Here is a 27,789-nt window from a genome sequence, read left to right as displayed (position 1 = left end):
GAGACCCAGGCTGAGGGTGTTGGGTGTCAGCCGCTGGCAGGTGTTCACCCTCTCTGCTGAGGGCTACAGGAGGACAGACCACTTTGGACAGAAAACCCCTCCTCCATCTGCAAGGGCTGGCTGGGAGCATGGCCAGTGGAAGTCAGAACCAGGACATCACCATTTTCTGGTCCCTCAGAGGTGAGGGAGAGAATTAGGGAGAGGGTGCAAAGCTCTCAAACATTTCTAAAAAACTAGCACTTTATTTAATAAACAACAGGATTGTGGGTGAGGGTCTTCCAGAGGCATCAGTGGGTGGCACTGCTGAGGCTGGGCACATCCACGGGGATGCAGGGCCTAAGGAAACCATCCAGGACCTGCTGGCCCTTGCTGGGCCTTTTCCGACCGAGTGGAACGGACATGGGGGACCTTTTGGAACCCTGTGCGGAATCCAGAGGAGGGAGGCACTGAGGTAAGGGCAGCAGAATCCTCTCCTTCCTCCCCTCCTCCCACTCTATAGATCCAGCTCAGCTTCTAGCCGGAAATCCTGGAGGGCTTTCGGGCTGCCTCCACTATCTGCCCCTTCAGCCAACTTTCCAAAAGGTAACTCATGAAAACCTTTCAAAGACGCAACCCTGAGCCCGTGTCTCTCCCACCTAAAATGCCGCAGTGGCCTGCTGTCCACACCCGACTGACCTCTGCAGCTAAGCCAACACCCACTGCTCTCTGAGCACTGCAGATTGCACTGTGCCCCACCTGTCCTCACCTTACTTTGGGATCTGGAAAGAGCATCCTTACTGCAGAGACCCCTCCCAAACCTGAGGAAACCACTCATTTTAAGGACCCAGGTTACCACCCACTCCCAAGCAACCTTTTGAGATCCTGGGCTCCCAGACAGAATGAATGGCTCCCCATCTCATTTCCCATAAAACCTAGCACGAACATTTCCCACACTGTGAACTGGACTGTCCTCATCAAGGTGCTTTTGTCCCCAGACCCTGCACCTGACATTGTCAAGTCCCCAGATCAGGAACTTTTCCTCCCCATCTAGTGAAACCTGGAGCGGAGAAGATTCACCCAAACGTGTCAGCTGACCGGCTAAGTGCCCATGGATGTGGGCCTGGGAAGAGACAGCTGGGTGGAGGCCAAGAGACTTACCTTGCAGGTCCCTGGCTTTTGGCCCTCATACACACGGAAAACCTAGCCAAGAAGAGGGCGGGAGAGGAAGGGCTGGCAACGTCTCTGAAAGAGCCAGACCCGTGTTCTGCCCTCCACTTCATGCCCCCGCACTTTCATTTAAAACATTCCTTTTTTTTTTTTTTTCTGTTTCCACAGTAACAGTTTCTTGTATAACATGTGGGTAGCCAAAAAAAAAAAAAAAAAAAAAAAGTACAACAAAGACAATAAAAGTAGTGCCTTTTTCATGGCCGTGGAGACTGCCGCAGTGTGAAATTCCTCCCGGGTCAGCCAGCGAGCGCCAGGTGGTGTGCTTGCCAAGGTCTGGCCTTCCAGGGCCAGACCATACACTTGATACGTCACCTTGATGTGAGAGAACGTGTGGACCACCTGTGTGGAGTGCCAAAGGGCTGCAACAGGCCTGTGGATGCGGCTAGGAGAGCCATCATCCCCGGCCCCGCCCTGCCCACTCACCTCCCCGAGGTGCCGGAGCTGAGCAGCAGGGAGGGGCCCAGCCCAACTCTGCAGTTCCTGAAGCAGTGCCTTGTGCTGATGCTGCACTGGGGACTCCAAGGTCACGGACGGGAACTCCCACAGCCCTGCCAGCAGACCTGAGAGGGAGGGCAGCCCGGTGCGGGTTAGGTTTTAGCTGCTGCCGCCTCCATTCCTCCCTTGGTGCTCATGCCACAGCCCTCCACATCCATGATCCAGGTACCTGAGCTGGGCCTCTGGACCAGCAGAATGCGGGCACCTCCAAGGGCCTTGGGCTGCTCCAGGACACAGGTGGCAGAGCACTCCTCCCTGGGGGGCCTGCGGCTGGCCTTTCGGGGAAAGTTGGCCACTCCCAGGGTCTGGTCCCAGGGTTCTGAAGGAGGTGGGCACAGCTGGCACTGTCCAGTACCAAGAGCTGGAAATAAAGCCCCGAGCCCCACTCAGGTTAGGCGGGCTTAAGTGCCAGGCTCAGAGGGCAGGCTTTGGCCTGCTCTGCGGAATCTCACTCAGCCTTTAGGAAGCACCGGAATGAGACCCCCACAGGCAGCTGCCTGAGCACTGGGAAAAGCTGGGGCTGGGGCTGGGGCTGGCACTCACCACACTCCTCTACATCAGGATTGCCTGGCAGGCTCCGTGAAGCAGACAGCTGTTCTTGCTCCACCTAAAAGGCAAATGGTACGGGGTCATGGGACAAGGGTCATTCCCAAGGACCCCTAACTTCCCCTTACTCAGGAGGCTAACCCTCTGGCGGGCCCGGCACAAGCGCTGCACAGGGCATCGTTTGCAGAGTGGGCGCTGCGGGGTGCACACTGTGGCCCCCAGCTCCATGGCTGCTTGGTTGAAGTCCCCTGGCCGTACTGGGTCCACCAACTGCTGGGCGAAGCTCCTACAAGAAGGGAATGTCACTCTGAGCCAAACGCTTTTTGGAGATATCCCTCCCAAGCTCCCCTGCCACTCCGATATCCTACCAGAGCTGCTGGAAGACAGGAGCGCTGCTGGGATCAGCACCAATGGCTCGAACACGGCACAGCACCCGCACCACATTCCCATCTACCACGCCGGTTGCCTAGCACAGAGGAGCCTAGGAGTCAGCCTGGACTGGGAAGAAAGAGGGTGAGCATGCACAAAGTAGGGGTGGGCTATGGGCTCACCTGGCCAAAGGCGATGGAAGCTATGGCCCCAGCTGTGTAGCGCCCCACACCAGGCAGGAGCCGCTGCAGGGTCTCTGCGGTTCGTGGCACATGGCCCCCAAGTTCCTCTACCACCTGATAGGGGTAGGAAAGCTCAAGGTTACTACAGACTCAAGGTCCCTGGACTCCCAACTCCCCACGATTTCCTCACCTTCCGAGCTCCCTCCTGCAGCCTCCTGCCTCGAGAATAGTAGCCCAGGCCAGCCCAGAGCTGGTTCACCTCCTGTGTGTGGGGCCACAGGTCCACAAGATCACTGGTCAATCCCTCAGCTGTTTCCCTTTCCCCTACCCTAGTGTGGCTCTCACCTCCAGGGAAGCACTGGCCAGGTCCTGCAGTGTTGGCCACTTCTACAGCCCCAAGGCAGGCAAAAAGAGATGAGGTCACGGATGAGAACGGTAGAGGAAGCCTTCCTTACACACACCCCAAAGTATAGGCTCTCATCTGGGGTCTGACTCCTGACCCTCCCCTTCCTCCCATGAGTCACCTGCATCCATCGGGTGTAGTAGTTGATCACCGTGGCAACCTGAGTCTGCTGCAGCATGACCTCTGAGACCCACACTGGGGAAGAGGGGCTGGCATGAGGGCACTGCTGACCTGCTCGCTGCCTGAAGCCCCCAAAGCTGAGACCATGCAGGCAAAGCAGCCCTACTTTCAGGAGATGTACTGACCAGCATACGCCCGCCTGTCTGGGTCCACCTCATCCTCTGCCTGTCAATGCAACCCAGATACGCAGTTAGCATGGAGAGGGTTGGGTGCCAGTCTCTCCCCACCCCTCCATCCCTTTCCCTTCCCTGCCTACCCGTCTCCTCCAGGGTAGGTCCCGCTTCTCACGGTCATACCAGTTCAGCAGGCCCTCACGGAAGGCTGTGACTTCAGCTGAATCTCTGAACAGATGGTACGGGGAGACGGAGGCCTGCGACACCACCTCTTCCTGCTGTCTGGCCGGGCCTGCTGGGGCCTCAGGACACTCAGGGATTCTCCCTGTGCAGGCTGTGAACCAGGGACACAGGACACAGCAGCCTGTGGCAATATGCTCCCACCGAGGGCTTCCCGACCTCTGCTTAAGCCTCGGAGCTGCAGTCACAGTTCTCGTGCTCTATGCAGCCTTGGCCAAGGTTCTGGCCTTAATTTCCAGTGGTATGACCGGCTCATTTGTTTCTGGGCCATAATGGAAACCCAAGAGTGTCAGCCATGTAGAATGTACACTTGCACAGAGTTTTCCTGTTTATAAAACACTCCCAGTCTCACAAACATGTGCTCCCACAAAAGCCGTGGGAGAAAAGAAATGCAGATCACTGCTCCACTTCACTGGTAAGAAAGCAGCCATTCACAGCAATTATCGCAAAGTCACAAAGCAGCGTAGTCAGAACTAGGTCCTCAATTAGTCCCTCAATGCCATGAAAGGCAGAGTGACACACAGAGAGGGAGAGTAAGAGAGAGAGAGAGGGCAAGGGAGAGAAAGAATCCATCTTCCAGTTCACTCCCTAAATGGCTACAATAGCCAGGAATGGGCCAGGCCAAAACCAGTAGCCTGGAACTCCATTCAGGACTCCCACATAGGTGGCAGGGGCCCAGGTATTTGGGCCATCATCCACTGCTTCCCCAGGTGCATTAGCAGGGAGCTGGATCAGGAGTGGAGTAGCTGAAAACTCGCACCAGCACTCGGATATGGAATGCTGGCGTTACAAGCAGTGGCTTAACTCACAGTGCCACAGTGCCATCCCCAGTCTCAATGCCTTGACACATTCCATGCTCCCTTCCTAGCCCAAGGCTCCCCCCTTTCACGGCTGATGAAACCAGCCCCGAGCCTCTGGCTAGGGCCAAATTCCTCACCATCAGGGTCAGAAGGTGCAATTTGGCTGCTACCAAGGGCATGTTGTTTTCTTCGCTTCTTGCTGGCTGCCTGCTTCCTGTGACCACTTCCCACAGCTCCTCGTGGCTTCCTCATGATGGCCTAGATGAGAAAGACCCAATTAGGGGCCAGCCTTGTGGCACAGTGGGTTAATACACTGCCTGCAACCTTGGCATCCCATATGAGCACCAGTTCAAGTCCCAGCTGCTCCACTTCTGATTCAGCATCCTTGCTAATGCACCTGGGAAAGCAGTGGAAGATGCCCCAGGTGCTTGGGTCCCTGCCACCCACATGGGAGACCTGGATGGAGTTCCAGGCTCCTGGCTTTGGCCTGTCCCAGTCCCAGCAGATACAGCTATTTGGGGAATGAACCAGCAGATGGCAGATCTCTCTTTCCCTCTCTGTAACGCTGCCTTTCAAATAAATAAATAAATGTTAAAAAAAAAAAAAAAAAAAGACCCAGCCAAAGTCGTCAAAAGGCTATTTCAGGGTCATGCAGGGGCGATAGCTACCTTCCTGCCAACACCATTCACATGTCTCGCTTTTCTCATGCACTCAGGAAGCCCATGGGTTTGCTCTTGACTGGCTGTGGCATTGTGGCAACCCGTGAGGCTAACCAAATGGTCTCACAGGAACCAGCATGAGTACAGCCCTAGAGACATGCAAGCTTTAAGGGGCCATGGCTGGGATGGGTCAAGGACCAAGACCTCCTGTTTTGGAGCATTTGTGTCTCACTGATGCTTACTGTGACCGCGTGTGGGGAGAGGGGTTGTTTAGATGTGTCTGGGAGCATGTGGGGTGGGTGGGAGAATTCTCTGCTTAGAGATGTAGCATGGCTATGCTAAAACAAACTTTCATAGTCATTTAGTCCAAATCTTCATTTTACAGGCATTAGAAACCAAGGATCAGAGAGAAAAGATTTGCCTATGAGCAGATGGCAAATCAGTAGGGGATACAGATGAGCTATTTTTATACCTAATCTCTTCCTGATCTAGTAAGTCATAGCTGGCTGACCACTAGTAATGAGAAAATGCATCCAGGCGATCTTCACTGCTCCATTCTCTGGTTGCCTTGTCTTAGTGGCTGTAAGTACCTAAACTCAGTGAGCACCCACTCTATGCCAGACCCTGTCAAGTGCTTCACTGGATCTGCCATTCAACCTCTTGATAACTCCATCGCATGGACTATCACCTCTCAGTGGTTAGGGGAGAGCGAGCCTTGTACAGAGGAAGCAACTTTTTCTTTCAAACCCAGAACCTGCTCTGCACTTAAAAAAAAAAAAAAAAAAGATGTATTTATTTATTTATCTATCTATCTGAAAGGCAGAGAGAGAGAGAGAGAGATGTCTTTCATCTGCTGGTTCATTTCCTAAACACGTGCAACAGCCAGAGTTGGGCCAGGGCAAGAGTCCAAATCTCCACCCAGGTCTCCCATGTGGAGGTAGGCATCCCAGTACTTGGGCCATAATGCACAGCCTCCCCGGGCGCATCACCAGGAAGTTGGACTGGAAGCAGAGTAGCAAGGACTTGAACTGGCACTGTTATGGGAGGCAGCTGTCCCAAGTGGTCCTGAACCCACTCAGCCACCAGGCCCAGAACCTGCACTTTTATACTCTGCTCTATCGCTCCCCTGCTAAGCCTGTTTCAAACTCTTTACCACCTCATTTTTATCAAAAAAGCTTGCTTCCTCCTTCAGAGAAAAAAATGAATAAATGAATGTGTAAATTTATCTCCTTTCCCCTTTTTAAGGGAGAAATGAAACCTTCCTCTCAGGGTCCTGCTCCTCCAGTCAAGACCCACTCTCCTCCCCTTCAGAGCCAAACTTCCTTCACTTTCAATAATTTATTCTTTTTTAAAAAAGATTTATTTATGTATTTGAAAGGCAGAGTTACAGAGACAGAGAGAGGTAGAAAAACAGATCTTCCATCCGCTGATTCACCTCCCAAATGGCTGCAAGGATCAAGGTTGAGCCAGGCCAAAGCCAGGAGCCAGGAGCTTCTTCTGGGTCTCCCACGTGCGTGCATGGGCCCAAGCACTTCGGCCATCTTCCGCTGCCTTCCCAGGCACATTAGCAGGGAGCTGGATCAGAAGTGGAGCAGTCAGGATTTGAACCGGCACCCATATGGGATGCCTGTGTTGCACGTGGCAGCTTTACCCACTATGCTACAGTGCCAGCCCCAAAAAGAACTTATTCTACAACCCTTCTCCAAAGAGCAAAATGATCTTTTCAAGACATGATCATGCCACTTCCTTATATAAAGCCTTCCCACTAAATCCTTGAACAAATATTAATAGGGTGCCTACTATGTGCCAAGCAGTTTTAGTTACCTGGAAAACTGCAGTAACCAAAACAGCAAAGGTTTCTGCCCTCACAAAGTTGATATTCTCTAATGGAACACCATGGGGGCCGGTGCCATAGCTCACTTGGTCAATCCTCCACCTGTAGCACTGGCATCCCATATGGGTGCCGGGTTCTAGTCCCAGTTGCTCCTCTTCCAGTCCAGCTCTCTGCTGTGGCCCGGGAGCACAGTGGAGGATGGCCCAAGTGCTTGAGCCCCTGCACCCACATGGGAGACTAGGAAGAAGCACCTGGCTCCTGGCTTCGGATTGGCGCAGCGCGGGCCATGGCAGCCATTGGGGGGATGAACCAATAGAAGGAAGACCTTTCTCTCTGTCTCTCTTTCTCTCACTGTCAAATAAAAAAAAAATCTAATGGAACACCATGAATAACATGCATAAGAAGTCAGTTTATCTAGTATGGTTAGAAGGTGATAAATATTAGCATAGAGAGAACAAGTAGAGCAAGTACAGAGGATGTACAGTGCTGGGGTGGAGGGCAGAGTGCTGCAAATGTCAAGACCATGGTCAGGGACCTTACTAAAGTGATGCTTGGCCAATGACTTGAAGCGGTTGGAATTAGCACATGGACACCTGTGGGAACGGTGTATCAGGAAGCTAGTGCAAGGGCTCCAAGGAGGACGTCGGGCATGTTTATGGTATAAACGGGGGCTACTGTGGCTACAATGAAGTGAGGAGAGGGTACACGCTACATGAGGCTTGAGAGGTAGAGGGCAGGTAGAGCCGGATGACAAACTGCCTTGGAGGCCACTGGGAAGGCTTTGGCATCACCCGGCCCCCTTGCTGTTAGGAGCCCCGCCTCTTCCCAAAGCCTTGCGGCTCCACTGATCAGGACCTCATCCGCCTCATCTCTCTGACCATGCTCCAGCCACGTCGGCCAGAATTTGGTTGCTTCCATGCTCCCGTGTTGGCCCACTTTGAGGCCTCATGCAATCCATTTCCTCCGCCTGGACAACTCTTGCACGCTTTACCTAACACCTAATCGTTTTTCAGATCAGACCCCCAGTCATATCCTCGCAGCTCTCCACGGTAGCTCCCACATCAGGTGCGATCTCACACTTACAGTGATTCTTTTGGTCAGTGTCTGTTTCTACCACGGCTATAAAAAAACAACATAAAGGCAAGGTCAGGGTCTCTTCTGTTGGCTGTTGTGTCCTGATAATGCCAGGTAAACTGGACGCAATACATACCTTGTTAAACAAATTAGTGACACGTGAGATCGTTGAAGGGGCTTTCCCTTTGTCAGGATGGAAAAAATTCATGCAATTGTGAATACTGATAAGGACTCCGTAGAGAGAGAAAGTTGAAGATGAACGAGAAACAAGTGAATAGCCAAGGAAGAAAGTGTTGACGGGCCAAGGGGATGAGAACCAGAGCACGAGAGACTGGTCTCCGACAGGCCACCTCTCTAACTAGCAGTCCCTTTCGGTCACCTTCTGGGCCAACTGTGCTCCCCAAGCGCTTTACAATCTGCCCCTTTATCACCATCCCTACTACTGCACCTGTAATTCAAGCCCACATAACCATCGACCTAGCTTCCCGGCTAGTCCGGTCGCTCTACCCACTCTGCAGCCTCATCCTGTGCCCGGCTGCCCGCCACTTTCACTTCCCGGAAGCTCATGCGGAAGTCCCGCGAACCCTCCTCTCGAAATCTGCCGAGCAGAAGACAGCCCTCCCTTGGCCTAACTCCGGGGCATGCTCCACGCTCAGCGCTTGGCAGCGACGCTCCCTCTGGGAAGCCCGCCTCCGCCAGCCTCATCCCTCGCGCCGCCCTGATGAAGACAGCCCGATGCCGTAGCCCCATTCTCGCGCGCGCTGTTTAAGACATTACCTCCTGCTTGTTCTCCCGCGCCCAGCTCGCGGGGGCACGCCAGAGGGCGTGGCTCCTGCCAATCTGGCAGCGAGCCGGCCGGACCAGCCAATAGGCTCTCAGCGCGCGCTAGGCCCACGCCCCCAACCCAGACCCGGGAGGTCTGAACGGAAGTCCGACCCATTGAGAACCCGGAGGGCGAGACCCCGCCCCATAGCCGACAGCCCGAGTCGCGCCAGGAGACGAAGCGGAAGTCCCGCGAACCCTGCTACAACTCCAGCGAGGGAAGCGCGGCGTCATGGCCGCCAGCAATCACGATGGCGCAGCTTCGGCTCCAGCGGCCTCTGGCGGTGAGCGGCTTCCCGGGGACCGCTTTAAACGCCTATGAGCGCCGGGACGGGGAAGGCCTCGTGCTCTTAGTCCTGGAGACAGACTTCAGGCTTCAAGAGCACTAGCTCTTGCCCGAGCCAGCCACGGGAAGACTACAAGTCCCAGTGTGCATCGCGGCTCGGCGGCACTATCCTGGCGTGTTGGGAGGTAGTCAGCGGTGGTGGGGCGTGCCGGGAGATGTAGTCTGGAGCTCAGAGCTGTTGATAGTTGTGATTCGGAGAGTGGGGCACGCTGGGCGTTGTGGTCCGGAGGAAGTGGGGTGTTATCAGGCCATGGGGAATATTGGGAGCTGTTGCCTGTGGCTTTGGGGGCATTGTGGGAACAATAGTGTGCAGCCTTGTGGGATATTAGAGAGCTCTGCACAAACTTCCCGCAGAGTATGGGAAAAGGAACCGCAAAGGTCGTGTAGCCCAACCTCCCCCTTGATGATTGTGACACTGAGGGGAAGAAATGTCCCCAAAGTGTCACATTAATCCCCTGGCAGACTCAGGCTTCCTCTGTTCAAATTCAGGGCACTGACCACTGGAAGGCCTGTGTATGGAACAAGAGGGATACAAAGACCCTGGAGAAAAGCCACCATTGGAAACTGCCCCTCCTTCCCCACCCCATGGCCTTGCTTGGTATCTGTTCCCATAGGCCTTTGCCAGAGCATAAATATTCACCACTCTCCCCCCTAGGTTGTGTTAGCAACAGCACAAAATCAGGAGAGGAGCTGGTAGTCCAGGTTCCTGTGTTGGATGTGCAAAGTGACAACTTCAAGGAGATGTGGCCATCCCTCCTGCTGGCCATTAAGACATCTAGCTTTGTGGCTGTGGACACAGTGAGAATTGGGAAATAGGGGGGTGGGTGGTTCTGAATGGGTTGGTGTTAGGGACCTGTCACAACCCTCCCTTTATGCACGCATAGGAACTGAGTGGACTTGGGGACAGAAAGAGTTTGCTGAACCAGTAAGTATAATCCCTGTTCTTTTTAGTCCCAACCCTGGCAAGAAGGGCAGACCTCAACCCTGGAGTTGGTGGGGGAAGGGGGTACTGTCACAGTCCTGGATAGTTTGGGTCTTTCATGAAGCTACCTCCTAGCCATAGCCACCCCCAAACCCAACCTAAGGTGCATCGAGGAACGTTACAAGGCCGTGTGTCATGCTGCCAGAACCCGTTCTATCCTCTCCCTGGGCCTCGCCTGCTTTAAGCAGCAGCCAGAAAAGGTATGGGCTAATGGCACCCCCCTCTCAGGTCTATGGCTAAGGGGAGGAGGGAGTGAGATCCTGAGGAACATTGAGTGTAATGTTTTTTCCTCCCAAATTTTGATATAGTAGACCCTCTTTTTCTTCTAGGGAAAACACACCTATTTGGCCCAAGTGTTCAATCTCACCCTGCTGTGCATGGAAGAATATGTCATAGAACCAAAGTCTGTGCAGTTCCTGGTACAGCATGGCTTTAACTTCAACCGGCAGTATGCCCAAGGCATCCCCTACCATAAAGGAAATGACAAGGTAGGCCTGCAGCTTCTCTAGCCTTGAGTCTATGTCTTCTGGGACTTCTCTTCCTCAGACGCTAGCTAGATGCCTGGGGAGAATCTGCTTCTTAGGGAATATGGGGAATCACTAGTTTCAGGGCTGGGGAAAGGTGACTGATAACAAAGGTTGGTAGCCCTGGCTTAGAGAGAGGGAGAGTTTTCCAGGTAGGGGAATGTTTCCTTCCCTATGACCTCTTTTCTCCCACCTAGGGTGATGAGAGCCAGAGCCAGTCAGTACGGACACTGTTCCTGGAGCTAATTCGGGCCCGCCGGCCTCTGGTACTACACAATGGCCTTATAGACTTGGTATTCCTATACCAGAATTTCTACGCACACCTGCCCGAGAGCCTGGGAACCTTCACGGCTGACCTGTGTGAGATGTTCCCAGCAGGCATTTATGACACCAAATATGCTGCTGAGTTTCATACCCGCTTCATGGCCTCCTACTTAGAATATGCCTTCCGGAAATGGTGAGAGAATGGTTGAGGGAAGGGTGGGACTTGGTCCAAGCCTATTTCATCCACTCACGATATTTATCGAGTGCCTACCATGTGTCAGGCGTTGTCTTAGGTGCTGAGGATTCAGCAGTGAACAGAACAAATACTGCTCTAGTGGCGCTTATGTTAATGGTTGTGCTGTTGCAGTGAGCGGGAAAATGGGAAGCAGCGGACAGCTGGTGGCCCACACCTTACCCTGGAGTTCTGCAACTATCCTTCTAGCATGAGGGCCCATATTGACTACCGTTGCTGCATGCCCCCTGCAACCCACCAACCCCATCCTACCAGCATCTGTGACAACTTCTCGGTGAGAGCACTTGGCTGGGCTAGGGAGGTTCCGATGCATGGATTCCCTTCCTAAGCCTCCCCCTTTTTTATCTCTAGGCCTATGGCTGGTGCCCCCTGGGACCACAGTGTCCTCGGTCCCATGATATTGACCATATCATTGACACTGATGAGGCGGTGATGGAGGACAAGCAGCGACGGCGACGACGAAGGGAAAAGCGGAAGAGGGCTTTATTGAGCCTGTCTGGAACACAGACCTCAGGGGAAGCCGAAGATGATCCTCCCACGAAGCAGGTCTGTGGGGACAGCCTCAAGACTGAGGAAAGTGAGCAGAAAGTGGCTGAGGATGAAACTGGGTGCCAGCCTGGCTCTGAGCAAGGCCACAAAACTGACTTGGAGATGGACCTAAAGGCATCAAGGCCTGAAACAGCTGATGTGCCTACCTCGGAAGTGTCAGAGAATCAAGCTGGTCCTAATCCAGTGCCTGGAGATGGATTGCATCGGGCTGGTTTCGATGCCTTTATGACAGGTTATGTGATGGCCTATGTGGGTGTGAGCCAGGGACCCCAGCCCTGCAGCTCTGGACCTTGGCTACCTGAATGTCACAACAAAGTATATCTGAGTGGCAAAGCTGTACCTCTCACAGTGGCCAAGAGCCAGTTCTCCCGTTCCTCCAAAGCCCACAACCTGAAGATGAAGCTGGCTTGGGGCAGCAGCTGACCTGACTTCTGCCTAACTCAGAGCCTAGAAAGAGAAGCTGAGGGTAAAACAGAAGCGTTTGAGTGCCTCTGGCCTGTGAATGCCATACGCTGCATTGCTTCTGGACTTTCTCCTTTGCCCCAGAGGCTGAAGCACAAGAGTACAAGTAAGAAGGCTGACCAGCACCTGTAACACCAACTTTATTTATTTTTAAATCTGAAAATGTCTTGGGAAAGTTTTACAAAAAAATCAACAGAAACAAGTTATGAAAATATTTGACCAACTTCATTCTTTGGTTATTTCTTATTGCAGCTCTGAAGACAGACTGTTCCCAAAGCTCCAGCCATAGCAGGAAGGGAAGAAAATCAGTCTATGTATAAACCATTTAACCAACTGGCTGTATCACATATTGACAAATACATAGAGCAGGCCCTGGGGCCTACATAGCCAGCCCCACTCCCAACCAAAAGGTTGAAAGTCTTATGAGGCAGAACATTAAGACTCCGTTATAAATACAGAAATAGACTAATCAATTGGAAAAAGATCTTTGAATAGGTTAGCTAAGAGCCATGACCACCACGCTGTCTTGCCCTCCCCTTGCATAGAAATGTAGTGATGTGGTCTGATCATGCAGTAAGTGCAAACAGCAATTATTCAAGTGTCTTAGACGTACTGGCAAGAAGCACCCCAGTGTTCAGGTCTGAGAAACAGTCATGGCCTTTATGGCCATCTGGTTAGTTCCAGGTTCCATCCAGTAGCTTATGTGCCCCAAGGAGGAGCAAGACCTGGGATGGATGAACTGGGGTAATAACTGCCTGCCAGCTCAGCCTAGAATTAGGAGTCCTGGTCCTATGTGGGGAAGTGCACTGGAAGGTCAGGTGGGAACCAGAGCTCCTTGCTGGATTTCAGAGGCTTGGTATCAGCTGTTGGCCCTAACTAGGAACACCTCTCACTGCTGTCTCCCTTCCTACACAGCCTTTGGGTTTTGGGAGTTCAGTAGCTGAGTGTGGCTTAGCCTAGCCTGGTGCTCTATGGGCTGTGGGGAAGGGTAGAGGCTGGGCACCAAGGAGGCCCTACAGCTTTAGCTGAAGGTTCATCCCCAAGGTGAGACAGGGACTAAGCCCCCTCATGCATCCTGCTCTCCCTGGCTTTTCAGGCCCATGCTTGAGACAGAGAGGGGGCCTGGAGCCAAGCCTCTTGGCCGTTGTTCTACCTCCATCTCTTCAGAGGCACCTCCATGGCATGGTCTGGTCCCTTGGGGCCTGGGCCCAAAACCATTTTCTTCCTGGGGATCGGAGCAGTCCATGGCTTCATGGGCCAGAGCAGCTGGTAGAGCAGATGCCTGGAATGGTGGGATCTCTCTTACTCTGTACTTCAGACTACTGAGGCGTGGTGGGGGCCCATCAGATAGCGATTCTTCTCGGCCCACAAATGGACAGGCCTCGCGATGCAAGAACTCAGGCGAACCAGGCAAAGAACATGACCGACGAGCTGGTAGAGCCAAAGGTTCCTGCCAGTCAGCCAGGGGCATGGTTCCAGGCCCTGGTGCATCCAGGTCAAATACCAGGGAGATGACAGACTTGCTTGGCAGGTCAAATAACTTGATCTTGCCACCCTTGAGGTCCTGGCGTGCACTGAAGGGGTTGACTTTGGGGATGCGGGAAGCACCATCTCGTTGTGGCTGGTAATAAGGGTCCAAGACGCTCACTGTATGTGGGGGTTTATGAGAGAAGATGTCTGAACGGCTTCGAGATAGACAGACAGTACGTCTTGGGCTTGGGCGTGGTGACTTGTGAGGGATCTTGTCATCCAGTGAGCTTAGTCGCTTTACCCCAGGTACTTTCTCTAGGAGTCCTAAAGAACAGTGAATCAAGTCAGTTACTCTCAAATAGAAGCAGTATTTTTTTTTTTTTTTTTTTTTTTTGACAGGCAGAGTGGACAGTGAGAGAGAGACAGAGAGAAAGGTCTTCCTTTGCCATTGGTTCACCCTCCAATGGCCGCTGCGGCCGGCGCACTGCGCTGATCTGAAGCCAGGAGCCAGGTGCTTCTCCTGGTCTCCCATGGGGTGCAGGGCCCAAGTGCCATCCTCCACTGCACTCCCAGGCCACAGCAGAGAGCTGGCCTGGAAGAGGGGCAACTGGGACAGAATCTGGTGCCCTGACCGGGACTAGAACCTGGTGGGTCAGCGCCGCAAGGCGGAGGATTAGCCTAGTGAGCCGCGGCGCCGGCCTAGAAGCAGCATTTTATCACAAAGTGTTTTCACTCAGGAAAGTAAAATAAGTAGATGTCCCAGTTAATTAATGAGGAAACAGAAAAGGGAAGCAATATGCCAAGTCACAAGTTAAGAGGGTCAGTTACTTTTTCCATCATCCGCCCCTTCCCCTTGGTTCTGGACCTGAGACCTCTCAGTCACAGCCCTAGAAAGGCAGGCCCCACAGCTTTTCCTCTCTTGGGTCAGATTGGGCTGTCTAGTCTCAACTCTTACCCTTGGCTGTGGGCTGCAGCTTTCTGTCCTCTGGTTCTTCCTCCTGTAGGTGCCTCAGAATTTCCTCGAGGGTCTTCCCAATCTCCACAAAGGATGGCCGCAGTTTGGGGTCCATCTGTAGGCATCCACACTAGCCATTAGCCTGCCCACCTCTCCCACCCAAGGATAGCATTTGAATATACTTCTCGCACCCTTTAGGATTCAGATAATGCAGTTAAGACCTTTTCTGAAGGTCCCAGATCGTAATGGTGATTCCCAAGACTAAGATTAGGGAAGATACTATTGTTTATTACCCTCCTCTATTTCAGGCCCCTTGATGTGTGTGTCTTATCCTGTACTTTGGCCAGATCCTTCCAAAAGCGTATGCTCATATTGATTTATTCTATTCTTCCTTGAGTTCTGTTGCTAATGTGTTTCTGGGAGGCACCTTTACAAAGCCCAACTATCTTTTGGTCATAATGGGTAAGTCTAGTCCCAGAGCTTTGTAAAATGAAACTGACAAGAGCCTGTTCCATATATCTCAGGTCCAGCTGGATCCATAGTCCAATAATAAAACCTGACCAGAGCTCCAACAACAGCCAAGGCAAGGGGTGATGGGTCTACCCGGCGGATGATAACTGACTAATACAAAGCAGTTTTTTCTTTCCTTGGTCCAGAGCTCTGGAGAGCCTGGCTAGGCCTGAAGGAGGCGTTGTCATGCATCCAGTGAAAATGAAGCCCCTCATAAGACTAGTCAGCAGCCTCTCCCTGCAGTCCTAACCAGGTGAAAAGGGCCCCGCCATCTCCCGACAAAAACCAGGGGGAGAAAGACACTCACATTACAGCAGTTGAAGGTGAGCTGCAGAAAGTCTGGGGGACAGTCTCCCACCATGTGCTGGAAAGCGTCATAGTCCAGCCCGAAATTCTGTGGATGGGTATGGTGGGGAGGGTACAGGGGATGTAGGCAGACAGATCATTAATCCCCCCACCCATCCTGGCCTGCTCAGAAGAGGCTGGGAGCTGCCCCTGAAAAGTAGCCACAGACAGTTCCAGAAACTCCACCCCAAGGACGAAACCGTTCCATAACCTCAAACCAGCCCCATCCCAGTGTCATGATTCCTACACCTACCGCTCACCTCTGTGCGGGGAAGATAGTCCGGATCAGCCTGGATGCGGGCGATGATCTCGCAGAGGATGATACCATAAGAGAACACGTCCGCCTGGTAGGGTAGTCAGACCTCGGTTTCCCTCTCAGTGGGGGGAGGAGGTATCTGCCCCATTCTAACAGCCAAGGCCCAAGGCCCTATTATTATTTCATCCAGTCCATTCACTAGGCAGCTGCCAGGTAGTCCTGCTCTTGGCAGGAACAGTGTAGATTCTCACCCTGAACATAAAAGTGCCAACAGTGGATTCTAAGGAGAACTGGGCCTTGCGAGCCTCCAACTTACCTTTTCGTTATAGGGCTCATCTCTCAGAACCTCCGGTGCCATCCAGAAAGGAGATCCCACCACAGCCAGCTTCTCACTCCCCATGCTGTGGAGTGAGATGATAAGGAAAATGAGCTTGCCACTACCTGGTACAATGGCATATCTGACCATTAGGAATTCCTCTCTTCTAAGGATGGGTCCAAACTAGGACTGACTGAATTAGGGAGTTCAGGTTGAGCTGTGACCACATCCTGGCCTCTGGAGAAGAAGTTTCCCCTTAGTTTTAGCCCCCTCTTCAGTGACCCAACCACCCATTAGGGCTACCCACCTGACATCAGGGATCTTCTCAGCCAGGCCAAAGTCAGCCACCACTGCAGAGTAACCATTCTCATCTCTTTTTATCAAGCAGTTCTAGGGTTTCCCCAAAAGAAAAAAAAAATGTAGCTTAGAAGTGGGGATCAGCCACCCATAGTTATCACCTACCCCTTTCTACCACACAGTACCTTGTCCTCTGCTTCTTGGAGAACCCCATTCTTAGGCTGACCCTAATGGTCAGACCTGGAGCTGTCAGTCATGTGAGATGAATTAGTCCCGTATCTTAGGTGGCTGCCCTAGGGTTACCTTCAGGCTCCAAATATAAATGAGTGTTTATCTTTGCTTTCTAAGTGGTAGGCATGGTTTTAAGTGCTAGTGATCTCTCAACAGGGTAAAAAAAGGCAAATGAAAACCGTTCCTGGCATTTATAATCTAGGAGAAAAAGACTATCAGGCACCTGGCCTCCCTCCCTCCCTTCTTCCCCAGCATGCAGATATCCAAACTTCAGGCCTGAGCTTGGCCAGTAATAGAAGTATAGGACAAGTACCCAAGCTGAACACTTGCACTGTCCACAGGATCACAATCAACTTCCTCTCTAGTATTAGAGTCTATGACTCCATGTGGTTCCATCCAAGTGGCTTAACCCCACATCTCTCTGTCCCTGGTGCCCCTGGGCACACATTTTCATCCAAACTTCTTACAGAATAGTTTGACTTATCAAGTCTGGACAGGCCATCAAGCCTTTGCTTATACTGTTCCCTTAAAATTGGGATATTCTCCCATTTCTCCTTTCCACCTAAGAAAATGTTGTATCTTAAGGCAAGCTACCTTTTCAGACCTGCCCTCTCCAGTCCTCATCTTCATCTCTCTCATCTTAGCTCTTTCAGCTCCTCCTCTGTGCCACTTCCTCTTACAAATCCAGCAGAAAGGCTCTGAGCTTCTCAGGAGCATGTTCTGGTTTGGCCCTTCCTTCCTCATAGTATTCAATTCGTAAGAGAAGCTGAGGGTAAGCTCACTAAACAAATGCTGTCTCCAGAGAAAGGATGAACCCAAATGACTGGTAAATAAACACAAAACAGCAACCAGCTCTTCCCATAGAGCAGCATTCAAATAGCCTTACACTACCCTGGCTCAGGAAGCACCTCATCCCATCCCCTTCCTTCAGGCAGCAGGAAGCAGGGATCCTTGACTCAGAAACATTTCTGGGGCAAGCAAAGCCCTATCTGATCCAAACCAGCCCTTCCTCCGCCTTGCCAGCCTTGGTATCTAGTTACCAACACCTAGCCAAGTAGCCTCATGGTTACTTCACATCAGGTGCAAATTAATATCTTACTCTTGCCTTGGTGAGACCACACACTAGTCTTCCCCCAGCAGAAAGGAACCTATGATTTCATCACATTGTCTACCCCAGATCCCAGGTAGACAGCCTCTGGCTTTCTAGCAGTACTGTCCTTGTACTTGTCCTGGCTTTGGCCGTCTCATCAGTCCTGCTGGCTCACCATCTCACTTCTTCCATGACTTTGACTGTGAGAGGATGGGCCCTAGGCCAGCCTGGCTACTAGAAAGCCAAAGCTCCAGCTACAGGGCACAAGCCTGTGAGGCAGTGGTCGCTCATCTTTGGTTACCTCTTTCTTAGCCCTCCCCTCCTTTTGTACCAACAACTCAGGCAGCTGTTTCCAAGGCCCAATCTAAGTCCTATTTATTGTCTGTGTGACAGAACTCAGAAACAACTCTGTTAAAATCACCTGCAAGCAGCAGGTAAAGAACCTATCATGACCACAAGGCACTACCCTTGTCAAAGTTGTTAGTTTCTGCCCCATCTTCACATTTGCGGAAGCCTACTGTTTACTCACTACAAACCACCCAGCCAGGAGAAAGTGACTTCACAGTAGTGTGTCTAGGAGCAACTAAGAAATGACTAAGGCAGGGGCCAGTGTTGTGGCACTGCAGGTTAAGCCACTGCCTGCAGTGCCAGCATCCTATATGAGTGCCAGTTTGAGTCCTGGCTGCTTCACTTCTAGATCCAGCTCCCTGTTGCTATAGCTACCCATGTGAGAGACCCAGATAGAATTCCAGGCCTGGCCATTGCAGCTATTTAGGGAATAAACCAGAGATGGGAGACTTCTGTCTCTCTGCATCTCTCTCTCTCATGCATTGTGGGCAAGACTACCTAGCCTAGTGTGCCTAGAATGGGACCATCCTGTCTCTTAAGTTTTCTCTATGGTCAATAGCTAGGCATTGGAACCAAAAAGGAAAATGAAATACTGAAAACAAGCAAACAAACAAACAAATCCTTAGGCATCCGAGATGACAAGGAAAAAGGTGAGGAGACCATAGGATTAGCTCCCATGGGATTTGTCAACAAACTCCCGAGCCTACCCTTAAGGGATCTAGGCTGATGAGATTTGACTGGCAAATTTTCTGGTTTTATTTCCTTGTCTCTCACTCAGTCCTCAATGGTTTCTGCTGGAAGATATTCTCGAATATCTCAATGAACTTCAAGGCACTAAACTCAACAGACAAAACTAGTAGTTAGGTTACTTTATCTTTCTGTTCCTGACATGGCTAACTACTTCCTTTGGTGTTTTTACCTAAGATTCGGGAATCATGTTAGTATGGGGTATACAGAAAATAAGGCAGTCATGGTCATGGAGCTAACCAACTAGCCAGCAGAGGCTAAGTGAAAGTTATTCCTACTTTATTTATTTATTTAAACTATTTGAGAGGCAGAAAGACAAAAAGAGGGAGATAGACAGAACTATCTACTGATTCACTTCCCAAATGCCTAGGCTGAGTCAGGCTGAAGCTGGGAGTCAGAAATTCAATCTGGGTCTCCTATGTGAAGGGTAGGGACTCAACTATGTGAGCCATTATCACTGCCTCCTGGGGTACGCACTAGCAGGAAGCCGGAATTTGGAGCCAGAGCCTGAGCTCAAACCCAGATATTCCACTATGGGACATGAGTATCTTAACTGTTATGCCAAACACCCCTGCCCCCCCCCCATCCCTCTCTAAGCCATTAAAGTTTGGGATTTCCTTCTTTGTATTTGGCTACTCTGCAGACTCCAGTGCAGCCTCTTCTTCCCACCTCCTATGGATCATGCCCTCAGGGTTCTTTCTCTCTTGGCTTTAAATCTCTTCCTGGGCTCTACTGTGGAAACTAATACACATTTCTTTTCTAATTACCATCTCTGTGCTGGTGATTCTCAAATGTAAATTGTCAGTATTGATTGTTTTCTTCAAAGTTCAGATTTGAACTCTTGGATCACTCATACTGAATTCCATAAATGCAAATTAAAACCAAATTTTCCCTCAAAATCTAAGACTCTATATTTTTATGCCAGCTGGTATTGCTACTTTCTATCCAGTTTGCTTAGCTAGAAACCTGAGATTCATCCTAGACCTTTTCTCTTATTTACCAATTTTAGCCTCCAAATACTTTTCAGATCAGTCCCCCTCTCTTCATCCTCACTACTATTGCCCTAATTCAAGAGCTGATCATTTCTCCCCTTAGTCTTGCAATACTCTTCTAAGTGGTCTCTGTGTCTCCAGACTCGGTGTCCATGATCCATCTTCCTCATTTCTGCCAGCATCATCTGCCTAAAATGCAAATTTGTTTTCTCCTCTATTTAAAAGCCAAAAATCACAAATTATATAATTTGACTTATATGAAATGTACAAATCCATAGAAAATTGAAAATGTATTAGTGGGGCCAGCACCATGGTGCAGTAGGTTAATCCTCTGCCTACTGTGCCAGCATCCCATATGGGTGCTGGTTCTAGTCCCGGCTGCTCCACTTCCAGTCCAGCTCTCTGCTATGGCCTGGGAAAGCAGCAGAAGGTGACCCAAGTCCTTGGGCTCCTGCACCCAAGTGGGAGACCCGGAAGAAGCTCCTGGCTCCTGGCTTTGGATCAGCTCAGCTCCAGCTGTTGCGGCCATTTGGAGAGTGAACCAACGGAAGGAAGATTTTTCTGTCTCTCCCTGTCATTGCCTGTAACTCTCAAATAAAATAAAATAAAATCTTTAAAAAAAAGAAAAGAATATATATTAGTGATTGCCAAGGGCCGAAAGAAGAAGGAAATAGGACATAGGGTTTCTTTTTAGAGTGATGAAAACATTCTGAAATCAGGTAGTAGCAATGGTTGAATACACTAAAACTGTTGAAATGTATACTTAAAAAGGTAGGGGTGTGGCTTGGCATGGTGTTGCAGTGAGCTAAGGTGCCACCTGCAATGCCAGAATCCCATATGGGAGCACAGGTTCGATGAGTCCCAGCTGCCCTGCTTCCAATCCAGTTCCCTGCTGGTGTGTCTGGGAAGGCAAAGGAGGATGGCTCGAGTACTTGGGTCTTGTCCATCCATACGGGAGACCTGGATGGATTTCCAGGCTCCTGGCTTTGGCTTGAACCAACCCTGCCTGTTGCAGCCATTTTGGGAATGAACCAGTAGATGAGAGATATCTTTTCCTATATCACTCTGCCTTTTAAATAAGTAAACAAATCTTTGAAAATAAAATTAAAAAGCTACCTCCTGGATATCTTGAGAATTAAATAAGCAAAAAAGGGTAGGGACAGATATTGGAGCACAGCAGGTTAAGCTGCCACTTGGGAGGACTGCACCCCCCATAGGAGTGCCAGTTCAAGTTCCAGCTATTCTGTTTCCAGTGCAGCTTTCTGCTAAGGCATCTTGGAAGGCAGGAGATGATGGCTCAAGTGCTTAGACACCTGCCATCTATATGGGAGATCCAGCTAGAGTTCCGAGCTACTGGTTTCAGCCTGGTCTAGCCCTAGTTGTTGTGGGCATTTGGGAATTGAACCAGTGGATTTAAGATCTCACCCTCCCACCCCACATTACTCTGCCTTTCAAGCAGACAAAAAATAATAAATAAATGTGAGTCCATTTTATAAAAAGGGTGAATTTGTTAGTATACATATTATACTTAATTATACTTTACTATTATTATTTTATAATTGTATTTTATTAGGGAAGTGTAAATTTTTTTTAATTATTATTATTTTTTTTTTTTGACAGGCAGAGTGGACAGTGAGAGAGACAGAGAGAAAGGTCTTCCTTTGCCGTTGGTTCACCCTCCAATGGCTGCCGCGGCCGGCGCGCTGTGGCCGGTGCACGGCGCAGATCCGATGGCAGGAGCCAGGTACTTATCCTGGTCTCCCATGGGGTGCAGGGCCCAAGTACTTGGGCCATCCTCCACTGCACTCCCTGGCCACAGCAGAGAGCTGGCCTGGAAGAGGGGCAACCAAGACAGAATCCGGTGCCCCGACTGGGACTAGAACCCAGTGTGCTGGCGCCGCAAGGTGGAGGATTAGCCTAGTGAGCCACGGTGCCGGCCATTACTATTATTTTTAAAGTTATTTATTTACTTAAAAGACTTACAAGTGTAGAGGAGAAAGAGAGACACAGAGAGAGAAAGAGAGAGAGACAGAAATAGAGAGTTCAGAGAGAGAAATCTTCTATCCACTGGTCCAATCCCCAAATGGCTACAACGGCTGGAGCTAGGCCAATCCAAAACCAGGAACTAGGAGCTTCTTCCAGGTCTCCCACGTGGTTGCAGGGGTCCAAGGACTTGGCCCATCTTCTGCTGCTTTCCCAGGTGCATTAGCAGGGAACTGGATTACAAGTGGAGCAACCAGGACTTTAACCAGTTCCCATATGGGATGCCAGTGTGGCTTTACCCACTATACCACAGCACCAGACCCACAAGTTATACTTTAAAAAGCTGTTTGGGTGGGTGTTTGGCACAGCACTTAAGTGTTGCCCACATCCCATATCATGAGCTTGGTTTGAGTCCCGGTTCCCATGCTTCCAATCCAGCTTCCTGGTAATGCACATCCTGCAAGGCTGCAGATTATTGCTCAAGTATTGGGTCCCTGCCACCCATGAGGGAGACCTGGATGGAATTCCAGGCTCCTGGCTGCCACCGGCCCTGCCCCAGGTACTGCAGCATTTTGAGGAGTGAACCAGTAGATGGAATGTTTCTTTCTTTCTGCCTTTCTAATAAAATAAAAACCAATAGATAAAAAAAAATGTTAGGGGCCAGTGTATGGCACAGCAGGTTAAGACTCCTCCTGAAGGGCACCGGTTCAAGTCCCAACTTCCCCACTTCTGATCCAGTCCCCTGCTAATTTGCCTGGAAGGCAGTGGAAGATGGCCCAAGTACTTGGGCCTCTGCCAACCACATGGGAAATCCAGATGGAGTTCCAGGCTTCTGCTTTGGCCTAGCCCAGGCCAAAGAGAAGTGAATCAGCAGATGAAAGATTTCTCTCCCTCTCCCTCTCTCTACCCCCACCTCTCTCTGTAACTCTGCCTTTCAAATAAATGAATAAATATTTTAAAAATTTAAATAGCTGTCATTTTGTTAAAAGCTGACAGTAGTCCTTCATTTCTTCTATATAAAATCCAAGTTAGATATGATATGATACTATCAGACTCCTGTCAAACTTATCCCCTACCACTCCAACTGTAGTCTGCACACCACACTTTTTATGCCTCTGGCTTCATTTACACCATTCCTTTGGTCCAATGTGGAATATTATCCCCTTCCCACCATATGCTTATTTTTTTTTAATTTTTTTAATTTTTTTTTTTGACAGGCAGAGTGGACAGTGAGAGAGAGAGACAGAGAGAAAGGTCTTCCTTTGCCGTTGGTTCACCCTCCAATGGCCGCCGTGGCCGGCACGCTGCGGCCGGCGCACCGCGCTGATCCTATGGCAGGAGCCAGGTACTTCTCCTGGTCTCCCGTGGGGTGCAGGGCCCAAGTGCCATCCTCCACTGCACTCCCAGGCCACAGCAGAGAGCTGGCCTGGAAGAGGGGCAACTGGGACAGACTCCGGTGCCCAGACCAGGACTAGAACTTGGTGTGCCAGCGCCGCAAGGCGGAGGATTAGCCTATTGAGCCGCAGCGCCGGCCACCATACGCTTATTAAGTAAAATTCAGTTTTCAAAATTCAGCTCAGGCATCATCTCTCCAAAAAGCTTTCTCTGCAACCTTCAGAGTTGCATTAAATATCTTTTCCCAAAGCATCCTGTACATTCTCCTTTCTCTTATCTCAGCATCTGCTGTCACTTCTCCAGTTTAAGTCTTAGGAAAGCAGGCATGTCTTAAGAGGGGGATGACCTTGAAAATACTTCCTAACTCTGAGCCGGGGTTCGTTCAGGTAAGTGAAAGATTGCCTATTTCGTCCATCTGGTTCCTTAGAAATTATGACATTCCGCCCAAACATAATCGCACCAGTTCTTCCAAACAACGTCAGGTGGGCAGATCTGAAACTTAGGTTTAAGATGAGGAAAGTGTACTGTAAGTGGTAAAGCCTCAGTCTCCTGACTCTTATGGAATCTACTTCATGATTTTGACTTCTGTAGAGGAACAGGTTGACAAACTTCCCATTGGGGACTGCAAGACCATGGCACGAGCAACATAGTCTCACAGAAGCAGCAGGGGCCAGGGCCTGTGGAGAAGGCAACATTGTTTGCACAGGCAATATAAGACCCTTCATTTGGGACCCTCTCCCCTATATCCAATGTTGGCTAATCCCAGGGCATCTAGTATAACATTGGCATTTCTCATCCCACTTGGATGTAGCTCCAGAATAGATTTTGTGGCTACAGAGTACAAAATATGAAGCTTAGACTACTGAGGCATTCTGAAGGAGCCAAATTTTTAGGCTGTGTAGAATGCAAGATCTATTACAGAGAAGATGAATGTGATTTTTAATGAGATAGCCTTCCCTAGAGTAAGCAGTAGACATAAGAGAGGCCCAGTCAGACTTCCCTGAGGCGAGAGGTGACCCTTTAAGGTTCACAAAGCCCCCCAGGCACCACTGCTGCCATGCCTCAGCTCCTCTGTGTCCTCACCCCCATTATACATCACATTGTAGCACAGTGACAGGCATGTCTGCCTCTTCAAGGGCAGGGGACGATCCCATTTATCTCCGTGTCTCTAAACTCACACAAGGACACAGAAAGAGACTGAATAAAGTTTGTTAAACTAAAGTTTTATTAGATGACTAAGCAACTGGGCTTCTGGGCTTCTTTCAAAAGCATGTGTCAAATACACACATTCATCAAACATGGGTGACTGAGCTGAGAAGAGACTCAAAAGGGTAGCCATGGGTATATTTCCTGGAAACCTAAACAAATCCGTCAGAACTGTGCCTGAGAGAAGTTCCTCAGGTGTCCTGGAACAATCACACAGTCAGTATTGACACTGAATAAAACCACCTGAGTGGAGAAATGCAAGTCTATTTGGTGATGTTATTCTAAGCTAAAGCTGTTTCTTCAACAACAAAAAAGACTTTCAATGTGCCATCATCACCTGTTTTCTCTTAAGCCCAACAAACTCTCTCCATGAACCCAGATAGGATCAGTCAGGTGATTCTTCACCTCAAGACAGGTAAGAGGCACTTTTTTTAAGTGTTTATTTTATTTGAAAGGCAATGACAGAGATGATAGGTAGGTAGGTAGGTAGGTAGGTAGATAGATAGATAGATAGATAGATAGATAGATAGATAGATAGATAGATAGATAGGCAGGTAGGCAGGCAGATGCAGAGAGAGAAACATATTCCATCACCAGTTCACTCCCCAAAGGCCCACAACAACTGGGAGCCTAGTACTCTATCTGGGTCTCCTACATGGGTATCAGGGACTCAAGTATTTGAGCCATCATCTGCTGCCTCCCAGGGAATGTATTAGCATGAAGCTAGATCAGCAACAGAGCAGGGACTCAAACTCAGGTATGTGATATGAGATATGGGCACCTTAACCACTGAGCCACAACATGCGCCCAAGAGGTGCTTTTCACAGCATAAGGAGACCAGAGACTGAACTGCCCCATTAAATGCCTTATGGACTGCTACAGTCCAAGTCTCTCAGAAGATTATCTGTTTTGCTGTGTTGAAACCCAACCCTTGCCCTCAGTCCCACCTGTGATCTCCTACTTTTGTCTTAGCTCTTGCGTAACGAACTATTCAAATATCTGTCTCCTCAGTAAGACTAAGAGCCATGGAGGGTACAAATTGGGCTCCAATTATTTTTATGTTCCCTCAAATGGCACAGTACAAATGGCTCCCAGAAACTATTGAGGATTCCCATGATTAAAAAAAAAAAAACAACTCCAGGAAGCCCTAATAATCATTCTGCATATCCCTCCAGCATTCAACTTTGTAATTCATGCTCTCTTCACTCATAAAATTGGCATTTGCTGTTCCTAGTTGTGTAGTACAGCCTAAGACCAAAGCTAGGGGCTGGTACTGCGACGTAGTGGGTAAAGCCACCGCCTACAGTGCCAGCATCCCATAAAGGCACCAGTTCTGGCTTCAGATTGGCCCAGCTCCAGCCATTGCAGCTATCTGGAGAGTGAACCAGCAGATGGAAGACCTTTCTCTTTGCATCTGCCTCTTTGTAACTCTGCCTTTCACATAAATAAATAAATCTTAAAAAAAAAAAAAAAAAAAGACCAAAGCTAGTTAGGCTTTTCACTCTGGTGGAATCACCAGGGCGGCTTCTCTAGGGTCAAGAACAACAACCAACAACTAGACAGATCACAGTGTGTACTCATACTTCCATGGTTACTACAGAAGATCAGCAATACTTTGCCTTTTTTTTTTTTTTTTTTTTTTTTTTTTTTTAGGGTTTATTTTATTCGAAAGGTAGAATTACAGAGAGAGAGACAGAGAGACAGAGACAGAAATAGACCTTCCATCCACTGGGTCACTCCCCAAATGGCAACAATGGCCAGAGCTGGGCTGATCCAAAGCCAGGAGCAGGAGTTTCTTCCAAGTCTCCCACATGGGTGCAGGGGCTCAAGTACTTGGGCCATCCTCTGCTGCTCTCTCAGGCTCATTAACAGGGAACAGGATCAGAAGTAGAGTAGCTGGGACCCAAACTGGCACCCATATAGGATGCCAGTACAGCAGGTGGCAGCTTTACCCGCTGCACCACAGTGCTGGCCCCAGTGGTGCTTTTCTGATGCTAAATAGTAGTAGTGCTCTCTCATCTATTCTGATTTTTTTTTTTATTTATTTGACAGGTAGAGTTACAGACACAGAGAGAGAGACAGAGAGAAAGGTCTTCCTTCCATTGGTTCACCCCCCAAGTGGCCGCTACAGCTGGCGCTGCGCTGATCCGAAGCCAGAAGCCAGGTGCTTCTCCTGGTCTCCCATGTGGGTGCAGGGCCCAAGCACTTAGGCCATCCTCCACTGCACTCCTGGGCCACAGCAGAGAGCTGGACTGGAAGAGGAGCAACTGGGACTAGAACCCGGTGCCCATATGGGATGCCGACACCGCAGGCAGAAGATTAACCAAGTGAGCCACAGCGCCGGGCCCTCTCATCTATTCTGAAGATTCAAAACTCATACATAGTTATACTAGTTATTACTGGAACTACTGGTAGAAGCCTGAATGTGGTTATTGTTGCTTCTTGATGGAGCTTATGATCTGAGTAGTTTTAAAACCACACTACCTCCCACTTCCTTCTAAGTAAATTCTTCACATTGCCACTGCACAAATCCATTTCAGGCTGTTTCTTAGAAGTAATTACAAAATTAGATTGAACAGCTGTCTCATACAGACTCACTCAGAGTAGTATTCCAGTAAGCATGACAGGCGGCTCCTACAAAGACAATACTTTTACCTCCAGGAGGCGTCCTGATAGGAAAGTGGGGATCCTTTCACTCCACCTCAGGCTCAGGGTCATTTGGGAAAAGGCCTCTGCTTGTCTCTGCCCTGGCTTACCCACCTGGGACACATTGCTACTACTTCAAATCCCTCCTATTAGCTCGCATCTGAGAAGCCGGAACAGACCGCTGCTAGGTGGTCAAGGACAGAATCTCTTGTCTGGACTAGGAACACTGAGGTTCTAAGGACACCAAAATCTGTGCAGAAGGGAAAATACTGGGTCTGTAATCCAGAGTCTCAGCTCTTGAGCAAGTGTTTTGGCCTCTGTGCTATCAAGCCCAGGATTTGATTTTGACTGGATGCCTCAACTTAAGGCAGTGTCTAAGTTGATAAAACCACACCCATTTGCTTGGAACCAGTACAGTTTTCATTGACTTGATTTTCTAAAATATTCTGAGGGAGGAGAAATAGCTAATGAAAGGATAAGATACCACCCTCTAGGGCCCAATTGACCAACTGATCCATTCTTTCAGGGCTTTTCACAACTAGACCATAGCTTGTTCCCAGTTCCTACTTGCCAGTCTTGTTCTTCAGGAACAGTGTAGCTGACTACAAATGGCTTTGCGACTACAATCACCTCCCCAAAGCTCTTTCCTTTAATTTATAAACTAATAGCAGGGTCCCCCGGGGCAGTACTATAGTTTTC

At 49.9% G+C, this 27,789-nt stretch overlaps 3 protein-coding genes across 15 annotated transcripts in view; 1 reads left to right on the top strand and 2 right to left on the bottom strand.

Moving 5' to 3' along the window:
• Window positions 1-222: 222 nt before the first annotated feature.
• On the bottom strand, window positions 223-9,015 carry MUTYH (mutY DNA glycosylase). Of its 5 annotated transcripts, XM_089300765.1 has the most exons (18): window positions 8,879-9,015; window positions 8,238-8,284; window positions 8,111-8,146; window positions 4,672-4,792; window positions 3,638-3,828; window positions 3,507-3,546; window positions 3,323-3,396; window positions 3,144-3,185; window positions 2,989-3,060; window positions 2,799-2,912; window positions 2,616-2,713; window positions 2,389-2,533; window positions 2,245-2,308; window positions 1,871-2,062; window positions 1,630-1,766; window positions 1,396-1,545; window positions 1,138-1,179; window positions 223-419 (listed from the first exon to the last, which is right to left on the bottom strand). In XM_089300765.1, the coding sequence occupies exons 4-18, from the start codon at window positions 4,784-4,786 to the stop codon at window positions 288-290; spliced, it is 1,608 nt and encodes a 535-aa protein (XP_089156891.1). In that variant the 5' UTR covers window positions 4,787-4,792; window positions 8,111-8,146; window positions 8,238-8,284; window positions 8,879-9,015; the 3' UTR covers window positions 223-287. The 5 variants fall into 5 exon arrangements, with proteins under 5 accessions (XP_089156891.1, XP_069934683.2, XP_069934684.2 ...); XM_070078582.2 differs by lacking the exons at window positions 8,111-8,146; window positions 8,238-8,284 and adding an exon at window positions 6,629-6,768 and having other exon boundaries at window positions 8,879-9,004; XM_070078583.2 differs by lacking the exon at window positions 8,238-8,284 and having other exon boundaries at window positions 8,879-8,950.
• Window positions 9,016-9,070: 55 nt separating this feature from the next.
• TOE1 (target of EGR1, exonuclease) lies at window positions 9,071-12,515 on the top strand. Of its 5 annotated transcripts, none has more exons than XR_016211055.1 (8): window positions 9,077-9,207; window positions 9,925-10,067; window positions 10,154-10,194; window positions 10,355-10,451; window positions 10,581-10,739; window positions 10,973-11,232; window positions 11,321-11,566; window positions 11,644-12,515. XR_016211055.1 is itself a non-coding variant. In XM_002715140.6 (8 exons), exons 1-8 carry the CDS (start codon window positions 9,156-9,158, stop codon window positions 12,262-12,264), a joined length of 1,533 nt encoding a protein of 510 aa, XP_002715186.3. In that variant the 5' UTR covers window positions 9,077-9,155; the 3' UTR covers window positions 12,265-12,515. The 5 variants fall into 5 exon arrangements, 4 of the variants coding, with proteins under 4 accessions (XP_089156894.1, XP_002715186.3, XP_089156895.1 ...); XM_002715140.6 differs by having other exon boundaries at window positions 11,407-11,566; XM_089300769.1 differs by having other exon boundaries at window positions 9,116-9,207; window positions 10,327-10,451; window positions 11,407-11,566.
• TESK2 (testis associated actin remodelling kinase 2) overlaps window positions 12,427-27,789 on the bottom strand; it is a 162,982-nt gene continuing 147,619 nt past the window's right edge. For 3 of the 5 annotated variants that reach the window (XM_051857854.3, XM_051857852.3, XM_051857856.3), the window contains 6 exons: window positions 16,463-16,545; window positions 16,156-16,240; window positions 15,844-15,927; window positions 15,546-15,632; window positions 14,729-14,843; window positions 12,427-14,097 (listed from right to left, as the gene is read on the bottom strand). In XM_051857854.3, coding sequence (XP_051713814.1) covers window positions 13,370-14,097; window positions 14,729-14,843; window positions 15,546-15,632; window positions 15,844-15,927; window positions 16,156-16,240; window positions 16,463-16,545 — 1,182 coding nt within the window. In that variant the 3' untranslated portion in view covers window positions 12,427-13,369. The remainder of the gene's footprint in view (window positions 14,098-14,728; window positions 14,844-15,545; window positions 15,633-15,843; window positions 15,928-16,155; window positions 16,241-16,462; window positions 16,546-27,789) is intronic. The other 2 variants (XM_089300764.1, XM_089300762.1) reach the window with 1 other exon arrangement.

Source organism: Oryctolagus cuniculus, chromosome 7 (assembly GCF_051225735.1).
Source record: "Oryctolagus cuniculus isolate XC-2025 breed Fujian yellow rabbit chromosome 7, ASM5122573v1, whole genome shotgun sequence".
NCBI lineage: Eukaryota > Metazoa > Chordata > Mammalia > Lagomorpha > Leporidae > Oryctolagus > Oryctolagus cuniculus.
This window is presented reverse-complemented; position numbering and strand designations above follow the sequence as displayed.

Excerpts from the sequence above, each read along its gene's own strand:
- MUTYH (XM_089300765.1), bottom strand. The coding sequence starts at position 4,786 with ATGAGGAAGCCACGAGGAGCTGTGGGAAGTGGTCACAGGAAGCAGGCA. Across the intron at positions 1,767-1,870 it reads GGTCCAGAGGCCCAGCTCAG|GTCTGCTGGCAGGGCTGTGG; the intron begins GTACCTGGATCA and ends CCTCCCTCTCAG. Across the intron at positions 1,180-1,395 it reads TCTCCACGGCCATGAAAAAG|GTTTTCCGTGTGTATGAGGG; the intron begins GCACTACTTTTA and ends CTTCTTGGCTAG.
- TOE1 (XM_002715140.6), top strand. The coding sequence starts at position 9,156 with ATGGCCGCCAGCAATCACGATGGCGCAGCTTCGGCTCCAGCGGCCTCT. Across the intron at positions 9,208-9,924 it reads GGCTCCAGCGGCCTCTGGCG|GTTGTGTTAGCAACAGCACA; the intron begins GTGAGCGGCTTC and ends TCTCCCCCCTAG. Across the intron at positions 11,233-11,406 it reads GAATATGCCTTCCGGAAATG|TGAGCGGGAAAATGGGAAGC; the intron begins GTGAGAGAATGG and ends GTGCTGTTGCAG.